Here is a 22034-nt window from a genome sequence, read left to right as displayed (position 1 = left end):
ATATATAAAATAATATATCAGAATTGCAGAAAAATCAGTACGTGCTTCTCCATCCGCTCTTTCAGTGCTGCCAGTGATGTGTAGAGTGGTAGGTCTCAGCCTGTGGTCCCGTAACTGAGGACTGCAAGAAATCTGGATATTTTCATGGTGAAAAGTGACTTCTAAGTCTCCCTCCTGGTGTTTGCCTTCTCATAGGTCCTGGTCACCATGCTGATTCGCACTTGTTTCTTTTTTGCCTGCCTGCCTGTGGCGAGCCATGTCTGGGGACGAGTGGGCCAAGGTAAGGAGCCCTCCTGCCCTTGCTCCTGGCAATTTCCTGCGATTTGGCTGTCACCTGGGTTATCCTGCCCAGCCCAAGCCCTTCCTATCAGCAGTGACACCACGTGCAAGGGACATTCCCAGTGACACGCAGGATTTCAGGGGACTGCTGTGCTCTGGTGTCTGTTGCTGGAGCTCCAAACAGCCCATTCCCACACATGAAGAGCACCGGGAGATGAGGGGGCTCATGTGGGCAAGTACCTCGATCCCTCCCCACCCTGCAAAGCCTGTCCTTACCACTGGCAGCAGGTTAGCACGCTGCTCGGTTGTACCAGGAATGCATTTCAGCCTGTGTAAGCCATGAAGGGTGCTTATGCGATCTGCAAAAGGAGCTTGAGAAACAGGAAGAAAAAGCAATGTTGCTTCTGTTAGTAATTGCATCCGTCCTGCACTCCAAAACTATTGCTTTGAACATGTATCGGGATACATGGTGCAATATCTGGATAGGCAAACACGTGAGGTGCAGTCCTGTAACACAGTGCTTCCATTGTACCATCAACAGCCAGAAAATACCTACAGCACCTCACCACAGCCTTTCTGATGCTGAAGGTCCACCTTTATGTTATGTTGGAACCTTCTGTGGAAGTGGTCAGGCAGAAAGGTTTCTAGAGCAGTGGTGGCACTTCACATTATCTTCCAGACCAGCCTCTGCAGTGAAGTCCGGGCTTAACTCCCTATGAGCCGGAGCTCAAGGTTACAGCACCAAATAACACACATCCAACACGGGGCAGGGAAACAGTGGAGCTTTCATGGCACTGGGGTTCATTTGCATCCAGCACATAATGGTGCTTTAGAGGATGCTGTCCTTTCTGATCTGTCTGGGGACATTCTTGCCTTTTTAGCTTCCCGGCTCCTAGAGTGATGGCTGAGGAGCTGGACCACACTTGTCCAAAAGAAGACAGCTCCATGTTTAATCTAACTATGAATTCCCCTCATTGTTCCATGATCTTTCACCATTTCTCTTAGGCGTGATTCTGGGATTTTATTTTCCCCCTCACCCCCTCTTTCTCATGTTTTCTTGCTTCTTCTTCAGATTTGCCTGGGGTGAGATGTGAATCTGAGCTTTGTTTCCCCAAAATAGTTATCTGCTTGTTGGGCAGCCTGCAGGAAGTCTCTGCAAGGAAAGGTTAAGGCACAGATGTTGGGCTGAGACAAGTGAGTCCTCACTGCCAGCTCTCACTGCTTTCCTGGGCTGTGACTTCATGGCAAAGATGTCAGGAGAGGTCTGGATGTGATGCAAGACCTGATGAGGGACCTGAGGAGTCCAACACACATTTTGCCAGCCCTGAGCAGGACGCTCCAGGTCATCCAAAACTTTTATTAGGAGTAATGGTAAAGGGAAGGAGATTGGCAACAACTGCAAACGAGGGTGGGCATCCGAGTGCAGATGCTTATAGTGCGGGCAAAGGATGTGCTTGCCCATTGCAAATTAGGGCGACCTGCTGGTAAGGCAGCTGTAGGTACAGTGTCAGGAAGGAGGGGAGATAAATCTGCTCAGTTGCCATCCTACAGCCAGTCAAGTGAAAAAGTTTCATGTGGTGGCGTTTGTACGACAGTACAGCTGTGCTTGGCCAAGGAAGCATTGATTCCAGAAGTGACACATGAGTTCAGACATTTAGCTGAGGTTTAAAAGAGGTCTGTGAAATCTGGAGATGACAGGGGAATGTGCTCTTTCTTCTTTTTGCCTCCTTGCCTGATATTGTTTTTTACCTCGGGATTTGTCATTTAGTTTGCTGTTCCCTGCAGCAAACTGATATGAGCTGGTGCCCATGAGTTATGGTCCTGCCAGGAACTGTTATTTACACTTTATGAGGTTTTATTTCTTCTTTTTTTTTTTTTTTTTTTCTTCCTTTCTAAACCCAGCTGGACCTTGGAGCTTCCTCTGAAATTCTCTGTCTGCAGAAGTATAGGAATTTCACTCGGGGAATTTCTGTATTTCTCAGCAGCTCAAACCTACTGAAGAGCCTCACTGAGCTTTTTCATCTATTTTTTGCCCTCTCATTTCAGATGTTTGCACTAAACCCACTTGCTGAAACTAAACATTCTGCATGAAATCTCCCAGAAAAGTCCTCCAAGATGTGAGGGATGCAGAGAAAGCCCTCGCTTCCATGGCAGGCTGTTTTCCCTGGCTGCAGGAGTGTATGTGGAGGTCTCATTTAAACCCCTCTCTGCATAGGGTGGGGTCTGCACATTTGCAGGGTAGAATTCCTGGAAGAGGTGCAGGGGGACTGGAAGAGTTGCTGTGTGGTGTCAGGGGATGCTGAGGACTTCTATGGGATGGTGAAGGTTTCCTCTTGCACTGCAACTGTTCCCGTGTCCATAGGGAAGATGGTATATGTGGCGTTTTGTGCAGAGGGAGGAATTGCATCCATAACAGCACGGACACGTCTCCTCCTCCCCAGGGTCAGGCCGGCTGAAACTCACTGTCCTTTCAGAAGACAGGCTGCAAATGAAATGGAAAGAGACTGAAGGGAACATCAACGGCTACAAAGTTCGGGTAAAGCCCATGGCAGGTATGTGCTAAAGGGTTGGAGCTCAGACCCAGCAGAGATTTGTGTATGAAGGAGGGACTGGGCTCCACCTCCGGGTGGACAACAGGATGTAAGTAAGAGCATTATTTAGACCTTAAGGCGGCAGAGGTAAGACAAAGGGAATTATCCACTGGTTGTTCTGGTTTCAAGTGTTAATTCCTAGATCAAATCTTCCCACTGGGCTGCTCACACAGTATGGACAAGGAGCCTTTCTGGCTACCACGAGAGCTGTCCGCAGTCCCACGTCAGTGCAGGCACAGTCCCTCTATCACTCGTTTATGAGAGAGACAAAATTCAGCCCTTTTCATCTTAGGGGTAAAGCCTTAGCCAAAAAGTGTAGCAGTTCGGGACTGTGTGAGAAAAAAGATGAAGAAAGGTTCATTGTCTGGCTTGTTGGTGGGAGCTCCCAGCTCCCCCAGCCTGCAGGGTCATGGGATGGGAAGTCCTTGACTCTGGATGTGTGGGCTCAGCCCCACGGCTCCCTGCCCTGGCCAGTCTCCAGCTCTCCCTGACTTGGGACTCTGAACATGGTGGTGTTGGAAGGACACGATATCCCTCGATGGGGAGCAATGGTTGGAGGCAGCCTTAGGCTTGGCTGACGTTTGGGTGGCAGTCACTGGCGCTCTCCAAGAGAGTTGCCAGGCAGGAGTGCATGTGGGCAGAGCTCTTGTGATCATCCACCTGCTTTTAGCTCAGCCCCCACCTGTTTCCCAAGCTGGAGAAAGAGGTTTCTCATTCCTTCCTTGCCCTGCTCGTCCCCAGGCCTCAGCCATCTGAAAGAAATGAGCATTCTGGGAATGCAGGGAATCCCTGTGGAACTCCCGGCACATGCCTGAGGCTTTCCCTTGTAGGCTGGGGAACTCCTAGGCACGAGCACAGGGATGGTGGGGTCAGAAACACATCCAGACCCATAATTTGAATCTTATAACCTTTCTGAATCAGAGGATTTTAGGGAGCTAGTTTACCTCTCTCCCTTTTTTTGTGTGGGACAGAATTGGCTGCTGCTTTGCAGAGCTGCCTTGCTCCATCTGTTCAGTGCTGTGCCAGCACAGAAATGCCCCAGTTCCTGGCTGGCTGAGGCATCACAGACCCAGGACAGGTCCCAACACCGTGGGGCATGGCTGGAGGGGTCTGGAGGCAGTGCCAGCCCCAGAGATGAGCTGACAGCACAGCGAGCGTGGTCGGGATAAGTAAGATGATTCCCAAGTAGCAGTGATGACCTCTGAAAACATCAAGCCCCTTCCTCATTTTGTCACATATGGTCTCAAGCACATCAATTAGTTGGATATTTTTGGTCAGTCTTTACTAGTAATTGCCCAGTCTTTACCCTCTGAAGACTGGCTTTTCACTCAGCATCTCCTTGAGAAGTTGGCAAGTGTTGCATTAGTGATGGATGGGAACTGGTTTTCCATTCTGGGCACATATCAGGGATTTTAAAAAAAACCCACAAACGTTCTCAACTCTGGGTTGGGAAGAATCAGAGACCCACAAAATAAAAAAAAAAAAGATATAGGAGTTGACTGAGGTCCCTAGGCACACATTCTCTGCATTTCAGCTGTGCTTTTGTTACTGTCAGCTTAAATTTAAGCTCTAACAGTCTCTCAACTGTGGCTTCATCCCACCTCAGGGGACTCAGAGCAAGAAGTCATGCTGAAAACCAAGAGTCCCAAAGCCACAGTGGGGGGCCTGAGCCCTACCAAGGAATACACACTGCAGGTCTATGTGCTCAATGGCTCCCAAGAAGCTCTGTTTGCCAAGAGGAAATTTGTGAGTAAGTAGAGCGCGCTACATTTTAGCATTCAGAGGGCTCCTGAGGCTCTTGGAGATGCATCTCCTCAGAGCGCATCCTCTGGCAAATGCCCTGTAGACTGTGTGGCAATCACAGAGACTGTTATTTCTAACCATTGGTTGGCAGGTTAGAAAGGGGGATGGTGAAGACCCAGGGGATGACGGATGGGCTGTGACTCACAGACCTGTCTAGATTGTCTCTCTCTTCCTGTTTTTGATCTTCCTACAGTAGAGGAGCTCAAAAATGCATCCCAGACTAGAAATAACAGAAGGAGCACAGGAACTGCATCAGGAAAGAATCTCACCTCTTCGGGGAGCTCAGCAGCTGAGCACAGCGGGCTGGCAGAGGCCACCCCACCACCCCTGAACACTGTCTTGACACAGCCAGGTGGGTGCACTGGACCGCTGGATTGAAGTTGGAGCTATGGCCTCTGCCATCCTACCATGGCTGGAGCATTAAGCACCATTGTCCCTAAAACCATTCCAACCCTCCCCCTGCAACCCCTGCTTCATCAGGGACATTCATTCAGTGAGATGTGTTAGGCCAGTCTCATCTCTTGTGTGCACCTCTTAATGACAAAAACACAGTAAGCAGCATAAAAATATTTGTCCCTCATGCCAGCCAAACTGTCCAACCTGACAAAGCACATCTGTGTGTTCCTGGTGCTGACAGGTATTCAGATTGAATAGATACAGCCAAATCCTCCAACTGGGAGCAGACACATGAGAACAAGATGCTCCCTCAGCACTGGGGCTGGTGATGCCAGATTTCCAGGCTCTGTGTCCCAAGGATGGCTGCAGATGGTCTAGAGGAAGGTGTGAGCCCTCCCCTATGGCCGAGGACTGTATATAACTGCATAGATCCTCAGGTGTCTGGCAACAGGGTTTGAATGAGTTCAAAAGGCAATTATACATATTGATGGAAGAAAGATCCATCAGGGCCATTATATAAAATGACTTGTACTAGCTCAGGATGCTTCCAAGTCTCAGATTGCCAAGGTCTGGAGAGTACTTGTTTTCCCTGGTTTATATTTTATAAACATTCATTTTTTTTAATTGTCAAAGATAACAGGAAGGACAAACTTTTGATGTGATATATTACTGATGTTATTAACTCAAGAGCCCACGTGTGCAGCCTTTCACAGAGAAAGGCATGACTGAAGATGGTCTCCTTTATCTAGCTACCTATTTCCTTAAAGACTTTGACTTTTATCCTCTCTGAACCTTCTACACCTCTGTCAAACGTGGCTGAAATCAGTCGATGGGTGCAGCAGGTTGCATGGGGATAACACATCTTGGGACAGCGGACTTTTTCTCTTTGGAGCACAGCAAAGGACAGAGCTGAAAAGAAAAGGCAGAAGGGGACTCAGCCAAAGGGCTCAGGAGAACCCACAAGAAACCAGCCCAGTGCGGAGGCCGGCGTGACAGCAACAACTCCACCACCAACAAAGTCATCCCAGCGCACTCCAGCAAGCTCGGAGCTGGAGTCCCTAGGAAAAGAAAAACCCACAAAGGATTCATTGAGGCGAGGTGAGAGGGGTTGCAAACATCATCTTCTCCACTGTTTTCCCTAAAGCTTGTTGAATACTGTCTGTCACGAAGATTTTAAAGAACAAAAGTGCTGCTGATTCTGCTTTAAAATGCTAGATCTTGCTTTGGGGGACTGTCAGGGGTCACTGGAGAAGTTTGGAGTCCTGCAGAACATCACGGACTTTAAGGCAAACTGGAGCTAGGCCAAAAATTCCTTCCAGATGGTTTAATTTATTGATTTGCCGCTATTCTCTCTCTTCATGTTGCTACATGTCCCCCCACTTTAACACACCCACGTAAGAGTTTGTGTTCTTAAACAGACCCCTCCAGCCACAGGCCTTTCCGAGCCTTCTACAGGGGAGGAACGCAGCAGTGATGTTGGTTGCCCAACCTACTCCACCTCCTGGACTAGTTCTTCATGTTTCCTAGATAACTGATCCATGATGATCCTTCAGATCCATTAGTTGAGACTATGGCAGGGCAGATGGCTCACAGCACTGTCGGGATGGTGGGAATGGGATTGGCCAGAGCATCCTAATTTGGTCCCTTGAGGCCAGTAGGAATCCATGGCTGTGAAAAAGATAGGAGAGTAGCCTCGTTGCAGCCCACTGAATCTTGATGGAATTGTCTATTGCCTTCTGCCAAAGATGGAAAATCCCCCATCCGAAAAATATTTGGGGAAGATGCATTTGATCAGCAACATGCCTTATCTTATCCTCTGTTAAGCTTCAGGCCTGGGGTGGGGAGAAGGGCAGGGATTGAGTATCTGTGATGCCAGCAGGTTTTTGCGGAGACACTGGATTTAATATAAAGCCACGAAATAATTATAGCCCACAGGGGATCTCATGATGGAATGGAATTCAGCAATCACCTGCAATTCTTTGAGACCTAGGCTAGATAAAAGGGAAGCACTGGTCTGGGGTTGAGACTTAATGGAGCTGACAGCTTGTAGAGAGCAGTGCTTGGGTTAGACACACAGCTCCTGACAGCTTTAACTCATTCTTTGCAGAAATGCAGCTGTGCACCACTCATTTTCTTGGTACTGAGATGGGTTACCCTCGGTCACATGGTTTTCCCAGGATGCTGGGATGTGTCAGATGCTGACAGATGGTGCAATCCACCATCCAGAAAAGGCCTTACACTGCAGATTTGCTTTTTATCTTGAAACAGAATCGGATTTTGCTCTTTTAGAATTGCTTCTCTCCATATCAAACTTTTTACCCCTCCCAGGTTCCCAGTTTAAGTGTGACACATCTGCAATGACTGATATCGTCCTGCTTGTGGATGGATCTTGGAGCATTGGACGCAGCAACTTCAAGCTCATTAAAGAGTTTCTGAGCAATTTGATTTCCCCATTCAGTATTGCCCAAGACAAGATAAGAGTAGGTAGGACACTTTCCTGTTTCCTAAGCTTGGGAAGGCTGTGTTCAAAGAGGGCTTGATCTCTGTTCCTGTGGTTGTGTGCTACTCTGAGATTTCATTCCTTCAAGGTGGGGTCCTGCTTTCTGCTCTTCACCGGTTTTCCCATCTGGTAGGAAACTCTGGCCTCTAGTGTCTGTAAGCAATAGCTGCACAGTGAACAGAAGTGATGTCTTCAGGGCAGCACGACAGCACCAGGTCGGATGCTGGGACACATTTGGGATTTGGTACCAACCTCCAAGGAGGTGCTTAGCCTCCAAAGCACCACACAACCAGATGTGATGGCAATGCCACACAGAAGCTGCTTTGAGTTCAGCTAAGAAGGGTGCTGCTTCCAGTTCTGAGTGATGCTGACACTGGCCAGGCGGTACCTGAGACAGGGCAGTGTAATTCCGCCCCACTCCTTGCAGCTGACTAGTCTGACCCCGATTAACACTGAGACCTTATTGAGTACTTCAGAGCATCACCAGAGCTAAGCACCACTGTACCCAGGGGGGTCTGAGGCATCACCTTGCTGCCTGCAAGACAAGAACCATGCAGAAAAGTGGAGCTAAAAACCAAATCTGCTCATCCCCACTCCCTTTCATGACTTTGTGTCATCCTCCCACGGCCTCCCCAGAGTGGGTCACCTCTAGCAGCTTGCCTTGTGTGATGCTGATAGCTCTTGCCATCCCCAGGGCTGTCCCAGTACAGCAGCGATCCCCGCACAGAGTGGGAGCTGAGTGCTTACTCTACGAGGGACCAGGTGCTGGAGGCCGTGAGGAATTTGCGGTACAAGGGCGGCAACACCTTTACAGGTAAATCCAGCTCTCGGGTCTCTGCTAAAGGATCTGTGTGGCTGCAGTGGGGGAAGCTGTTCCCATGGGATGACATCCTCCATGGGGACCAAGGCCACTGGAGCATAGAAAAGGGTAAAGGTGGGGGGGTTGTCTGCAAGGCTGTAGCACATCATCCATCTCTGCTCCTCCCCAGGTCTGGCACTGACCCACGTCCTGGAGCAGAATCTGAAACCAGATGCTGGTGCCCGGCTGGAGGCAGAGAAGTTGGTAATACTCCTGACCGATGGAAAATCCCAGGATGATGCCAACCTGGCCGCTCAGACCTTGAAAAACCTGGGCATAGAGATATTTGCCATTGGTAAGATCACAGCCATCGATAAGCTGTAGGAAAAGACAACTTATTTTGCTGTTCACTGAAGGTTTTGTTCCCTCAATCTTGATAGAAGCGTCCTGAGGCTGTAGAGTTATGATAGTGGGTAAGACCTCATTACATTGTGCCTAAGATGAAAATTAACTCATTTATTCAGCACAGACAGTGTCTTCAAAGGGTATTTTGTTTATTTAGGAAAACCACGCATTCACATGAGAGATTTCACACCTTTCATCTGAAGACCTTTGTGAGCCTGACACCTGGGCCATGAGAACAATATTCTCAGCTGTGGAATTAGGCAAGAGAACATTGTATTGGAGGGGGCAGGAGAACCTCCTTTATAATTATTGCCTCTCACAACTTTCCATTTCTCTGAATAATAACATTATCTGCTCTTCACTATCCAGCAGCAATAATGAGACACAAAATGGCCTTGAACAGCTCTGTCCTTGATGACTGTATGAGTCTGCTAGAGTCTAACACATGAGCAATAAAGTTACAAGGAAAACTCTTCTAAAATTGCAATCCCCAAAACTTTAAGTGCTAATTTCTGTGAGGAACACACAGGGAAGGGTTTATTGCATAGGGTTATGTAGCTAAGTGGCTGGTGCTGTGACTGCTTTCGTGGACTGAGCGGAGCTGCTGAGCCTCAGCTATGTGTTGGGCAGCACAACAGACCATCTGCGTCCCTGAAATCACTCGGAGATCTGCTCCTGGCTGGGGTCTTTGCTCTCTGGTTAGAGGAAGGTCATGTTCTTTGGTCCTTAGACATCAGGACCTGAGTATTAATCTCAATAACCATGGTTATCACTCCAAGAGTGAGGAGAAGGAGGCTAGCAAAGCTGGTAATGGTCTTGGATTTGAGAAACCAGGCGGGATCCCCGTCTGACCATGGTACTGCCTGGGCAATGTTAGGGGAATGAGAAGCAAAGTAAGTTGTATGCAGTGGAGCTTGGTCTGCAGAGGGTTAATGAGGATGGGGAGCAGAAGGATAGGGATGGAGGATGCTCTGTGATGGTAAAGTTCTGCTAAATAAATGGTCTGCATTTTGCTCATCCCTGACTCTTGAAATGCAGCGTGGTGATCTGATGAACAGGGTCTCTGTGGGGAGTGCCAACACCTCATAAATATAAAATTGTTTATTCATTCACTCCTTCCCCCACTTATGCCAACTGCCTCTTAGGGTGAAAAATACCCGCCTTTCTGGTAGCAAAGCCAGCAAGTGGTGAGGAGGCAGGAAAACAGGAAAAGGATTCACTGCACTCTCTCCGGGCCACAACAGACCTGAGCCCACAGAGCTGAAAGCCCTTCCCAGGCTTGGGCTGCGGGAAAGCCCTTCCCAGGCTTGGGCTGCGGGAAAGCCCAAGGCCATTCTCAGACACCACCACCCCACTGGGAGGCTGTGCTTGGAGAGCAGGACAATGGTGAACCCATCCTGCCCCTGGAGAAACAGGACAGAAGCTGCTTCTCTGTGGGGAGTTTTCTCACTCCCCTTCTGTGCTCTGGTTGCAGGGGTGAAGAACGCGGACGAGGCAGAGCTGAAGCAGGTGGCCTCGGAGCCGCTGGAGCTCACAGTGTACAACGTGCTGGATTTCCCACTGCTGAGCTCTCTGGTTGGCAGACTCACCCAGGTCCTGTGCACCAGGATCAAAGAGAAGAGCAACAAGGAAAACGCAGGTGAAGCGAAACCTCCTCAGTGAGGGCTGAGCTGCCTTTTGCTCGCCATCCACCCCCCTTGCCACCAGGACTGACCCTGTCTCATACCTTTGCATCCATGAGCTCCACCACCCTGTTAGCACCACCTAACTTCTCCTCCGGTGCTGATCTCCCTGCTCAGCCCTCTTGACAACGGGCCTTGGCACGTCAGTGTGTTGGCCAGTTTTTCCTGTTAGGGTCCTTCTACAAGACCCTCTGGATGCAGTTTTTCCACTCTCACTCCACTGCAGAGTCCCTGCTCTCTCTAATGACTCGCAGAGAGGTGTTACCTGTAGATGTTTCCATCCTGATGCTCTTGGTTTAGATAGCTGCTTTTGGCCTGTGAGCCAATACAGGCAACAGTCATTTTTACCAGGGGTTTGGATAAATCCTGGTGGATACAATCACCGAATGACAGCAGCTACCATTCTAGGGAAGAGGGGATTTCTTTTCCCTCTTCCATTACCATACAGTGTGACAAATGCATTGTAACCCTCTCCTTTTTGGAGTTTCTCCCAACCAAGAGGAGGGAGACAAAGCAAAAGAACTAATTTGAGAATATATTAGAGAGAGTGTGTGGGGAAAATGGGGAGGTAGGAAGAGAAGATGATAAAACATGTAAACACATTATTTCTCCCCACACTTTACTTGAAATGATGGATATTCAAGACATTTTCAAGTTAAAGCAAATAGCCTATTTTTTTCCTTTGCTGGAAAGCAGCTTCTGTGATGAAGCAGAGAGTGAAGAACCACTCCAGATGTTAGCTTAGTTCCTCAGGAGAAATACCGTGTACATATTTCCATCTCTCTCTGTTCTAAGATTGCCCTAAGGAGAATGAGAAAGTCTGACTTTCAAACATACTTTTATTTTAATGCTCTGGAGATTCATACAAATATATTGAATCATCCTTTTTAATTTGTACTTGTTCAGTATAACTAGACATTTTTCAAAGGTGCAGATTAGGCTAAAGAAAAATGTCTGCTCAAAAAAGAAACCAAAATATCTTCTGCTTGTTTGGTTTGATAAATTTTCATGACTGACAAAAGCTGGGTCACCTGGTTACAGCCAGAAATTCTGACTGATATTGAAAAAATGTTTCTAGCACCCAGCAAAATACACAGCCTGTTCCCTATGGAGTGTTTATGCTCTCTGTATGCCCAGTTTTAAAGTATTTATTTCTGAGCCATTCGGAACAGTTTCTATAGGGAAGGAGACTGTAACTTGATTTGAAAAATGTCAGTCGTGAGCTAGGAAGTACGTTTAGAATGTGGAATCTGAATATAAGAAGCTAACTATGTTTTTAATTCCTAGGCAGCGCTGTGAAAGATATCACTGTGAACACGGGTCCCCAGCTGAGCCCAACTGACCTTAAAATATCAGCTGTGACCTCGAAGAGCATGCACTTGACCTGGAGCCCTCCTCTGAGACCACCAAAGAAATACCGGATTGTGTATTATCCATCTAAGGGCGGCATCCCCAAAGAGGTAAGAGACCTTTCTCTGGGCATCTGAGGCTAGTATCTTCCAGATGATGGCTGGGAATTTAAGTAGACTCGAGAAGACAAAGAGATGAAGGTAGAAGGTAGTTCCTGTAGGACAAAATCTAAAGACAGAGATTAAATTAAATGCACACTGAGTGTAAATGTGACCAGCTGATAGGTTGACAAGATGGAAGAGGACATCAAATAAATATCATCCTGCTAGAAATACTGCAAGCCATGCCGATGCCAGTTTTTCTCTTATGCAATGTTGTCCCCTCCCTAGAGCATCTGTTTGACTCAAAGAGGACACAGAGGTTGTTCAAGGATGCTCATCTGGGATGGACCTGACTTAGAAATCCAAATTGTCAGTGGATTTCCATTGATTTCAGTGGGAGCACAATTCGAGTCTTGTTCTTGGTGTTTGCACAGATCCCAGACTTAGAGGCCAGGAATGCTTATTGCCTCTTACCTCTCTATTCTGGGGAGATGCTAGCTGGCACAAGATGCAGGGGGCAGCTGGACTTCATGTTTACGGTCACAGCTGTGCCACAAAGAAGCCACGCTTGCTTGGGAAGGCCAGCTCAGCCATTCCTTTGCTACAGAGCGGCTAGCACCTCCCCACCTTGACATCCCTCCTTTGTTCTTTCAGGTGGTTTTAGACGGAGCAGTCTCCTCTTTGCGGCTTTCCAATCTGACCTCGCACACGGAGTATCTGGTGTCAGTGTTTCCTATTTACGACACGGTTGTTGGGGATGGACTGAGAGGCGTCACCTCCACATGTAGGTCGTGAGTAGAGAGAATGATGCTGAAGCATGGTTAGGGCAGCTGAGCAAAGCTTACTCTTTGTGACCATCTCAGACTGGAACTTGGCATTGTACTTTTTCCCCTCCTGCAAGTTCAATCTGCCTACAGCCATCTCCATCCACGGGGACCTTCAGAACCTGGGCAGACAAGAGCCTGGTCTGATTTGGCCCTGCTCTGAGCAGCAGGTTGTACCAGAGACCTGCAAGGGTCCCTTTCCACCTACGTCATTCTGCGGAGGAGACCACTGTGTTGATCTCCCCCTGACCTGGCAGGAGCACACCGTGCTAGAATTACCTTCCAAATCCTGGATGCTGTTTTAGCCCTGGGGTCCAAACAAATTAAACCTGTAAGGTGGCAGCTCTGCTGTGCTAGATGTGGGGTAGATGTCCACCAGCTTGCAGTAGCTGTTGCAAAGCCAGGTCTCCTCTGGGATTTGAGCTGCCGCAGACCTCAAACACTGACGATATCTTTCGGTCTTGTTTTTCCCTTCAGTGCCTTTGTCTTCCCCTCGCTCCCTGCGCGTCTCTGAGCTGAGCCACAACAGCATCAGGCTGAGCTGGAAGGCAGCCCAGGGAGCCACGCAGTACCTGGTGCTCTGCTCCGCAGCCCCCGATGGGGCAGAGGACTATACGACAGAGGTAGAGTTCACAGGAATAATGACAAGATCGTTTTTTCTCCATGTGGGCTGAGTTTAGTTCCAGCTCTAACCTTAACGGCAGTTAGGCTACAGCATCTTCCTTCTGTTTTTATGGACTATGAAAATGTTTAAATAGAGCTACAAGCTTCCGAACAAGAAACAAATCCTTTCAGAAGGAGGGAATTGATATCATGTGTTTAAAAAAAAATACAAAATATCAGTATTATTCCCAGTAACATCTTTCATGGAAGTTTTCTTTTTTTTTAGTGGTTTATCTCAAAGTGATTTATAACTGTAAGAGTTTCACATGGGAAATTAAGGCATAGGCAGTGAACTGACTACCTCGTGGGGCCCTGGAAACCCAGGCACTGAACTCACATCTCTGCAGCCCCACGTGTAATTGCTGTATCCTTGCGACTGTACATAAATGTCTTTGCTTTGTTTATCTTAAAATGTTAATTGAAAATTTGCTAGGTCAGTTGTCGCTGACCTCTAAAACCAGACCTGTGACACTGCATAAGAATAAAACTGTCTTCAGTAAACAGAAAATCCTTAAACACATTGAAGATCCCTTTATAACGCGTGCATTTTACTGAGCTCTCTCATGTACCTGTAGGCTGAGGATATGAATTTAAAAAAAAAAGCACTGGGGGGAAGCATGTATTGGTTTTTTGACTCTGATTGCCCCCTGAGTGCACAGCAATAGGAGCAAATGCAGGATGGTTTTCAAATCAGAGCAATTAACGCCTGTAGTCTGCTTTCAGTCCGTAATAGTGGTGGTGTTTTAAGATTCAGAATGTTTGAAGAGAGACCAACATTTAACATTGTGTTTTAGCATATGAGACCATTTCTGCAGCTACCTGACCTGCGCACTGCAAGAGTGCAATGCTCCAAGGCTATGGGGTGGCCGCAAAACCAGCATTAACATGTTCCCAACCTTTCATAAAACCCCTCCGTTGTGTGCAGGCTCCTACAAGCCTCTGGGCTGCATTGCTGCAGTGAGCATAGCTGTGGAAGCGCTGGGTTAGCAGCAGGTGGCAGCAACCCGGCTGCTGTGGGTCCCCCTGCAGCAGGCAGCAAAGTGGGATCACAACCCTCTCATGCCTCCTTCATCCAACCCAGGATAACAGCATCATCACCTCTGTGTAAGGGACTTACACCTCTGTAGACCAGGGTAGGAGAAGGTGATGTGTGCCCCCAGTGTGCTTGGTGTCCCTTGGGAAGAGAGGCAGTGACCTACCCAAGCGGTGAACCCCGAAGTGGAGAAGCCCCCTTAGCGTAACCCAAGGGACCTGGGCCTGTGCCTCTGTAAGGTCTCGCTCTGTTGAGGGCATCGGTGGGTACCCCAGAACTGAAGGCTACCCCAAAACATCTCTCTAACAGGTGAAGGTGGCTCAGCCCGAGGTCCTGCTAGCCGGGCTGTCGCCCAGCACCGAGTACTCTGTGGCGGTGTATGCGATGTATGGGGAAGATGCAAGTGATCCAGCCAGCATCCAGGAGACCACCTGTAAGTGCTGCTGCTGCTTACTGGGTTGTTAAGAAACACTTTGGGCCGGAGACATGTGTTAAATGAGGTGTTTCCCATTGTGTGGATGTGACTTGTAGACACGCTGCCTCTTTGCCGCCTGATCTTAAGCGAATAATGGTCCCCGAGGGGATTTCTAATTACAAGGTGAACTGTGAAAAAGGAGTGATTTTTCTCCCCTGGTAAGAGAATTCCTGACAGAACTGTTACCTGAGGTCCTTTTTTAGGGGAGAAAAAAGGAATTATTTGGCTGTTTCTTCACCTAAAACCCAAGTAGCCCATCGTGACCATCTAGAGGCATGCGTGGTGGTGACCTAAAGAGGATATTTTCCCGCATGGTGAATGAGTCTCTTAGTTCAAGGTGGGGTCACCGAAGAGCAGCAGGAGGCAGCCGGTGGCATTGCCATTGTGCAGCCCATGAAACTTCGGAGTGCTGTCACTAACTGTTGTTGCAGTGGCCTTAAGTCCTCCCAGGTACCTGAGCTTCTCTGAGCTCAGCCACGCGTCTGTTCGAGTCAGCTGGGAGGCTGCATCTCCGGCCGTGAAAGCTCACCGCGTCTCCTACGTCTCTAGCAGAGGGAGCAACGCTGGGGAGGTGAGTCCTCAGGGGGTCAGTGGATGGAAAAGAAGTTTGGGAGTTCAGATACTCACCGCGTCTCCTACGTCTCTAGCAGAGGGAGCAACGCTGGGGAGGTGAGTCCTCAGGGGGTCAGTGGAAAAGAAGTTTGGGAGCTCAGATACTGCCTTGTACTCCTTTGGCTGCATGGTTCAGGGAAGTTTATCTGCTTTAACTCTGAAACGGGCACTTTTGGTGCAGTTGCCCCCCATGTGCTAAGCCCTCTGCAGCTGTCCCCATGGTCCTCTCCAATTACTCATACAGCTCCTCCACCGCAGGTAGAGGTTCCTGGCGCTGCAACATCCACTGTCCTGAGACCTTTGTCATCCCTCACCCAATACTTCATCAGTGTCCGATCTATGTATGATGAGGGGGACTCCTTCCCAATTACCGGCAACGTTACCACCTGTAAGTAGGAAACGGAAATGCTTCTGGTCCCAGTAACAGGTGACAAAAGTGGCTTGTGTGTGTGTGTGTGTCCCAACTGGGATGGTTTGAAGACCGGTCTCAGGAGATCATGGCCAAAACTCTTACACAAATCCCAGGTGACTGTTGTTCTTTGTGTGTGGAATATGTCCAACTGTGTTATGTTTAAACCTGTGTCCTTGAGTGCCCTCCCAGCCTTCTCCCCTTTACAACAGCAGCATGATACGTGTCCTCTCCACAAATCAGATAATCCTTCTTAATTAGGGTTTTAAAAATAATTTACCCCTCTCTGTCCTGATGGCTGTTGTCATATGGGTCTGAAGAAGTGAAAGACAGACTGGTCTCAGACATCTGCCTGGTTGATGTTTTGCTCCCCGACCATCTGCTTCCCACCGTGGCTCTGACAAGGCACTGCCAGTGCGTGCGCTTCAGCTCCTTCTCCTTCTGCATCCCTCAGTAAAGGTGCCCCCGCCCCGTGCACTGAAGGTTACCGAGCTCTCTGGGAACAGCCTCCGACTGCAGTGGGAAGCTGTCGCGGCCTCCGACGTGGTTGTCTATCAGATCAAATGGAGCACAGTCAGTGGAGAGAAGCCTCAGGAGGTACGGACCCATGCACAGCTCTGGGGAGGCTGGGTTGGCTTTGTGCCTGCTGGATGGCTCTGAACTCAGCTGCAAGAGTAGCACAGGGAGGTGTGAAACCCTCCAGGTTAATGCACTCCAGGAATTAAACAGTTCAGCACCCAGCGACGCAGGCTATGGGACACAACAGGGTCTGTCCTGGGTCTGGCTCTGGTCAGTGAAGCAGTTGCCCTGAGTGCCGGAAGCGAGAAGAACAGCAGGATGGCAGGGCCAGTGTCCTACAGGTTCTGGGAAGATTGGAGAAGTGTTCTGGAGAAACTCAAGGAGGAAATTCAATAGGGACAAGCAGAAAGTATTAAGCTTAGGCAGGAATAATTAACTACAGGTATACAGGATGTAGAACAAATAGCTAAGAAGCAATTCAGTAGAAAAAGATCTGGGTTTGCAGAGAATCACCAGCTCACAATGTCAAGTTGTTTTGCAAAAGACAAAGATAATACTCAAGTATTTATAGCTAGAAGTGTCGCCTCTAAGTCAGGTGGAGCAACTTCTGCTTTCCTCAGTAAGGAAAGTAAGTTGTAAGCACTAACTACTTTTGGGATCCTGCTCTTGAAGAAGGATGAGGTGTAGCTGAGGAACACACTGCGGGGAAGGACCAGAGACAGAGCTGGTGCAGGAGAGGCAGGGATGGACCAGGTGACCTCTTCCATCTCAAGCCCCTGTTTTCAGTATGAATACAGACAGCAGTTTAAAGGTGGTTTAAATAGATGAGTGTCTCATGCAATGCTTCACGTTTGAGCTGGAAAAGGGGTGTACCTGGCTTCTGTTCCCAGCACACCTAAAACCTGGAAACTGAGTAAAGATATTTCATGCTCCAGTCAGGTCAACTGCCCTGTGCCAGAGCAGTGTGCTGCGGTACTGGAGTACCTGCTGGATATAACTGGGCAGCAACGCATGGGCATCTATTCCACATCAATCAGGGCTGAAATTTGGCCTTTGCTTAGATGTGTTCAACCCAAAACAGTAAACTTTGTCTCCAAAGCCCAGTGCTAACTCATTTGTGCCCACGGGCAATCTGTGAGACAGACACTTGGATGGCACAAACTAGCTTGGGGATGCCTGGGGACTCTGACTCATTTCTTTCCCTGCTGCAGCTCTCCATTGCTGGAAACGTGGCAACTGCTGTCCTGCCAGGCTTGCAGAAGAACACTGACTATAAAATATCCATCTGGGCCTATTACAAAGATGGTGCTCGAAGTGACACAGTTTCTGTTCAGCACAGGACCAGTAAGTGATCCGTGCTCGGTATCCACAGCCTGGGGATAACGAACAGGGCACAGGATGCCTCAGACCCCAACACAGACCAGCAGCTCGGATTTGGTCATCTCCAGCTCTGAAAACCCAAACACAAATGTCTGAAAGTGATTAGAGATACGCAAGCTTCCATCTTAAATTGTTCTGAATTTGTGCTAAGAGAAATAGGCTGGGCAAAAATGAGCAGCCTGGTGCATTTTATATATCTGATACTCTTGCAATGTGTTTCATGTAGAATACGTTGCTTTCCCCACCCCCACTTCTGTATAGTGCATTGATGCAAAAGAATTGGCTCTCTGCAGGGTGTTCAGCTGAACATGTCACTGTGCTGCCTAATGGATGTTTCCTGTCAGTAAAATATTGTCTGTTAAGGAGGGTGAGGATTTCTTCAGATACGTCATTGCTAAGCTGTGCTTCATCTGAGGGCACTTACAAAAATGAGAGAGAATCCTGCAGGCACACTCTGCCTGGAAGCATTATCTAAATCTCACTTTGTACAGGCAGGATATGAGGTTAAAAAGAGGCACTCCCAGAGGTCCTCTTAATTAATATTGCCTGTATAATGGTCTGGTTGGCAGTGAATGGAATACAATTCATTCAACTGCAGCAATCCTTCCCTCCTTTATCTCTCAGCTCTCAACCTCCTTAGCAGAATAAACTCATTTAGGCTGGTGTTGAGCTGATGAAGCTCAGGGTAAATGACAATCTTGGAATAAGAACCTCAGGTTTTATTAAGAACAAATAATAATGTTATTATTATTCTTCCTTGCTCTCCTCAGGATGGCAGACTTCGGGTTGCAACCTGGTGAATAGCAGTGATCAGGCTGCGCTGAACAATCCCAAAAATACGCTTTAGAGAGGGTTGAGAAAACTCTTCCTTTCATTGTCGTTTTTCCCTTTTCCTCCCTTGGCAGCATCCCCTTACATGGAATAGGTCAAGTCATGAAGTTTCTCTTAAAAATGTCTCGGTAGAATTTGCAAGAAGCACTGAAGTTTAAGGACAGTGGCTGAAGTGAAACTCAGCAGGGAGCACTGGTAACACAAGCTTCTCTCCTGTCCTTCATCCTCCTCCGAATACTTTCTTCTTTGAAGGTTAAGGGAAAAAATGCCAGGTGAAAGTGATGCTCTTTGTATGCTGGTTTTGTGCAATGGAACCACGTTCCTCCCCGAAGTGAGGAGAGAGCACCAAGTTCATCTTATTCAGCACTGTTAATCCCTCTCGCCCCATCTGAAACACCCATTTCAAGGCCAAGGGACCTTGCAGACACAAGTCTGTCACAGGCAATAGGTCATCAGAAACATCATCCTCTTTTGTAAAAATCAGAATCATTCATCACTGTGATGTGTCATTTGGTAGGCCTGGGACATGGTTTCTCTTCTTCCTGGCAAGCAGAAAATTTGTTTCAAAGTTATGGCTTGATATTTATCCTTACAATGTTTATGATTTCAACTTAAAATGGCTGAACAGCTTTAGCTGGAAAAGGAACAAAAGTTGGAGAGAGTGAAATGGGGCAGGTCCCTTCTTATCTTCTTGTCTAGCTCAGCACTTCATGTTTAAGTTGTAATGGTGTCATTAAATATTTGGAGAGCGCAAGAAGGAGTAAGAATCACTTCTGGAGTTAAGATGTGTAGCTGGAAAAACTCTGATACTCAGTCTTTAAAAAAAAAATATTTGTTTGAATCTTTAACTTCTTATGTGGAGTGAGATCATTGCAACATAAATAACTGAGATACCATAATTTCATTCCTACCACCAGTGCCAGGTTGTCTGGGCATCCCCTTCAATGGGAACTGCTGCTGAAGCTGGCCTGAGTCACCCTGGATGACTTTGCACTGAACTGGAGCACAAAGTGCCCCATTCCTCTAGCTGAGCTGTGCCAGAAACATCTCCAGCCTGGGGCTGATAAATGCCTTCAAGTTCTTTATCCAGCTTCTCAGTGAGCTCTTCCTACATTGCAAATAAAAGGGAGTGTGGGGAAGAAGCTTCAGCCCATGGCAGCAAGGGGAAAAAACATGACCTATATAAACATTGCAGATGAGTATTTCGATGGAGTGGATTCCAGGGTTTTATTCTTATTTGGAAGTGTGCCTTTGATGGTGCTTAGACCCAACAGCAAGCAACCTGGGATTCCTCCTGGGGAGGAGCAGAGGTTCAAGAGGTAGTCGAAGGCACAGATGGTGATCTCTGTGTCAGAGATGCTTCTTTCCTCCTGGGTAGCTTTGGGAGGTGACCTTTCCCCTGGCTGTCAGGTCCATGCCATCAAATTCCGCCAGGCCTGGGGGCTTTCCAGAATAAACCCAGCTCAGAAGACTTTCCTTAACTTTCCTTTTGTTCATTTAGTCTCCACTTACCTCAGCTGAAGGAAATAGCCAGTGCAGCCAGCAAAGATGCAAACGTATAGTACAGCACTAATAATAGGGCTGTTGAAGGGACTTTACCTCCCACACTTGTTTTCTTCTCCGCTTTCCCTCGTAGAGATGCACAGCAACAGCCTCCAGCCTGGTTCAGCTGCCAGCAAACTTGGTTCAGATTCAAAAAAAGTAAGCTAATTTTATACAGAAAAGGGAAAGGTGATCAATGAAGATGCAAATGATCTTCATTCAACCTGTGCTCTAAGGTCACTCTAGACTTTGCTGGGTGGGCAGAAGAGCCTTACAGTGTGTGTCCTTGACTGTCTTTAGGGCTCACCCATCATTTTTAGTCTAAATAAAATGTTTCCTTTTCTCTCTCCAAGACTTCTCTGTCTTCACGCCAGCATGGGTTCAAGGACAGACACATGCATGTGTGCAGGGTGAGACGCTGGTTGGAAACAAGCTCCAGGAGCAGATGATCCCATGCTCTCCCCCTTGTTCCAGCAGCAGATGGATTTAGCCCCCTCCGCCTTTCTCTTACGAACTCTCAGCCCCTGCTCAGAGAAACCACTCCAGCAGAACAGCCTCTGTTACCCGGTCCAGTTTGCTGCACAGCAGAACCCCAGGGAAAGAAATGCATTTCCATAATTAAAACTTACTTGGCTTTGGTCTCTGGTAAACCCTGTTCTGGCTGACTGCAACTTAGCCCATCACTTATTTGGGACACATCCATACATTGCAGTCCAGGGCCAGAAAACCGAGAGTAGCTCAGGCACCGTACGTGATCCCTGTGAGGCTGTGGGTGTTGGTGTGAGAAGCACTAGACAAAACCGTTGTGTGCTGGCTGCTCTGTGGTTTTCCAGAATAATTTTAAAACAGAAAGAAAAAACTGGAAAATATTAGGAATTATGCTGGATTAACTTTGAAGTGTGATGCAGGTTTAACCAGCAATCAAGATGTTTGCCCAGTGTGTCTCCAGATCTTTGATGAAATTCAGTTGCAGTTTGGGCCTTCATGAAGGGTATCGTTTGGTGTTTGTCCATGATGTACAAAGGATCTCTTTTCCTTGTGCTTCCAGGACTCTTCATTCCAAGATTTTTTCCCAGGTTCTAGGATTTGAATTGTTGAATGCCTGAGCTGTGCTGTGTTGTACTCAGGCAATCCTTGTCCCTTCAGGATCTCTTTTCTCTCTCCTGGTCCCCATGGTTGCTGCTTCTGCTCCGGGCGCTGGCGTGCAGCACAGCTGAGTACGGAAGCATTCGGAAATGGGCTTGGAAGCAAGTGCTGCTCAGCCAGTGTATAGACATTGCTAACTGTCCTTTATGCTGTTCACCTTTAATCCCTGCCGCAGATTCCCGGAGTCCACCCACCAACCTCTTCATCGACTCCGAGACCCCCACCAGCCTGCAGGTCCACTGGACCCCCCCAGACGGCCGTGTACAGCACTACAAAATCACCTACAACCCTGTTTCTGACGCCGGTGCTCAGCAAACCGTAAGTCTCCAGCTGCTTAGTAGGTGTCAGGTCCAGGACCAGAGGGACAAGGGGACAATTGTGGGGACCTTCAGATTTCTTTGTGATGGACATATTTGCGTCCATCAAAGCTTTCTCCCCTCCCTGAAATGGGGTGGCAAGTTCTCGGAGGCAGAGGGGCAGTAGGTTTATCCTCAGGTTAATTAGGGAGGTTAATTAACCTTTTAAAACCCAGATTTTCTGCTCAAACCCTGAATGGTTACCATGATATAAGGCACTTCTAACCCATTTGCATGGTCACTAATGGGGTCTTTACATAGGGAAATACTCTTCTCTGGGACATGGGTAGCCAGGCACCCTTAGCTTGCTTTCACTATTGTCTGTACTACGCAGGAAT

General features: G+C 48.0%; 1 protein-coding gene across 1 annotated transcript in view; it reads left to right on the top strand.

The window, feature by feature from the left end:
* Window positions 1-199: 199 nt before the first annotated feature.
* Window positions 200-22034, top strand: part of COL20A1 (collagen, type XX, alpha 1) — a 44999-nt gene continuing 23164 nt past the window's right edge. The window contains exons 1-18 of the mRNA XM_010152960.1: window positions 200-280; window positions 2721-2831; window positions 4477-4620; window positions 4867-5025; window positions 5967-6167; window positions 7398-7553; window positions 8264-8383; window positions 8559-8723; window positions 10248-10412; window positions 11743-11915; window positions 12561-12690; window positions 13208-13353; window positions 14736-14859; window positions 15333-15472; window positions 15772-15901; window positions 16377-16519; window positions 17653-17785; window positions 21516-21658. Coding sequence (XP_010151262.1) covers window positions 208-280; window positions 2721-2831; window positions 4477-4620; window positions 4867-5025; window positions 5967-6167; window positions 7398-7553; window positions 8264-8383; window positions 8559-8723; window positions 10248-10412; window positions 11743-11915; window positions 12561-12690; window positions 13208-13353; window positions 14736-14859; window positions 15333-15472; window positions 15772-15901; window positions 16377-16519; window positions 17653-17785; window positions 21516-21658 — 2556 coding nt within the window. The 5' untranslated portion in view covers window positions 200-207. The remainder of the gene's footprint in view (window positions 281-2720; window positions 2832-4476; window positions 4621-4866; window positions 5026-5966; window positions 6168-7397; window positions 7554-8263; window positions 8384-8558; window positions 8724-10247; window positions 10413-11742; window positions 11916-12560; window positions 12691-13207; window positions 13354-14735; window positions 14860-15332; window positions 15473-15771; window positions 15902-16376; window positions 16520-17652; window positions 17786-21515; window positions 21659-22034) is intronic.

Source organism: Eurypyga helias, unplaced genomic scaffold (assembly GCF_000690775.1).
Source record: "Eurypyga helias isolate BGI_N326 unplaced genomic scaffold, ASM69077v1 scaffold2086, whole genome shotgun sequence".
Lineage (NCBI taxonomy): Eukaryota > Metazoa > Chordata > Aves > Eurypygiformes > Eurypygidae > Eurypyga > Eurypyga helias.
The sequence above is the reverse complement of the archived record's forward strand: the minus strand, read 5'-3'. Positions and strand labels throughout refer to the sequence as shown.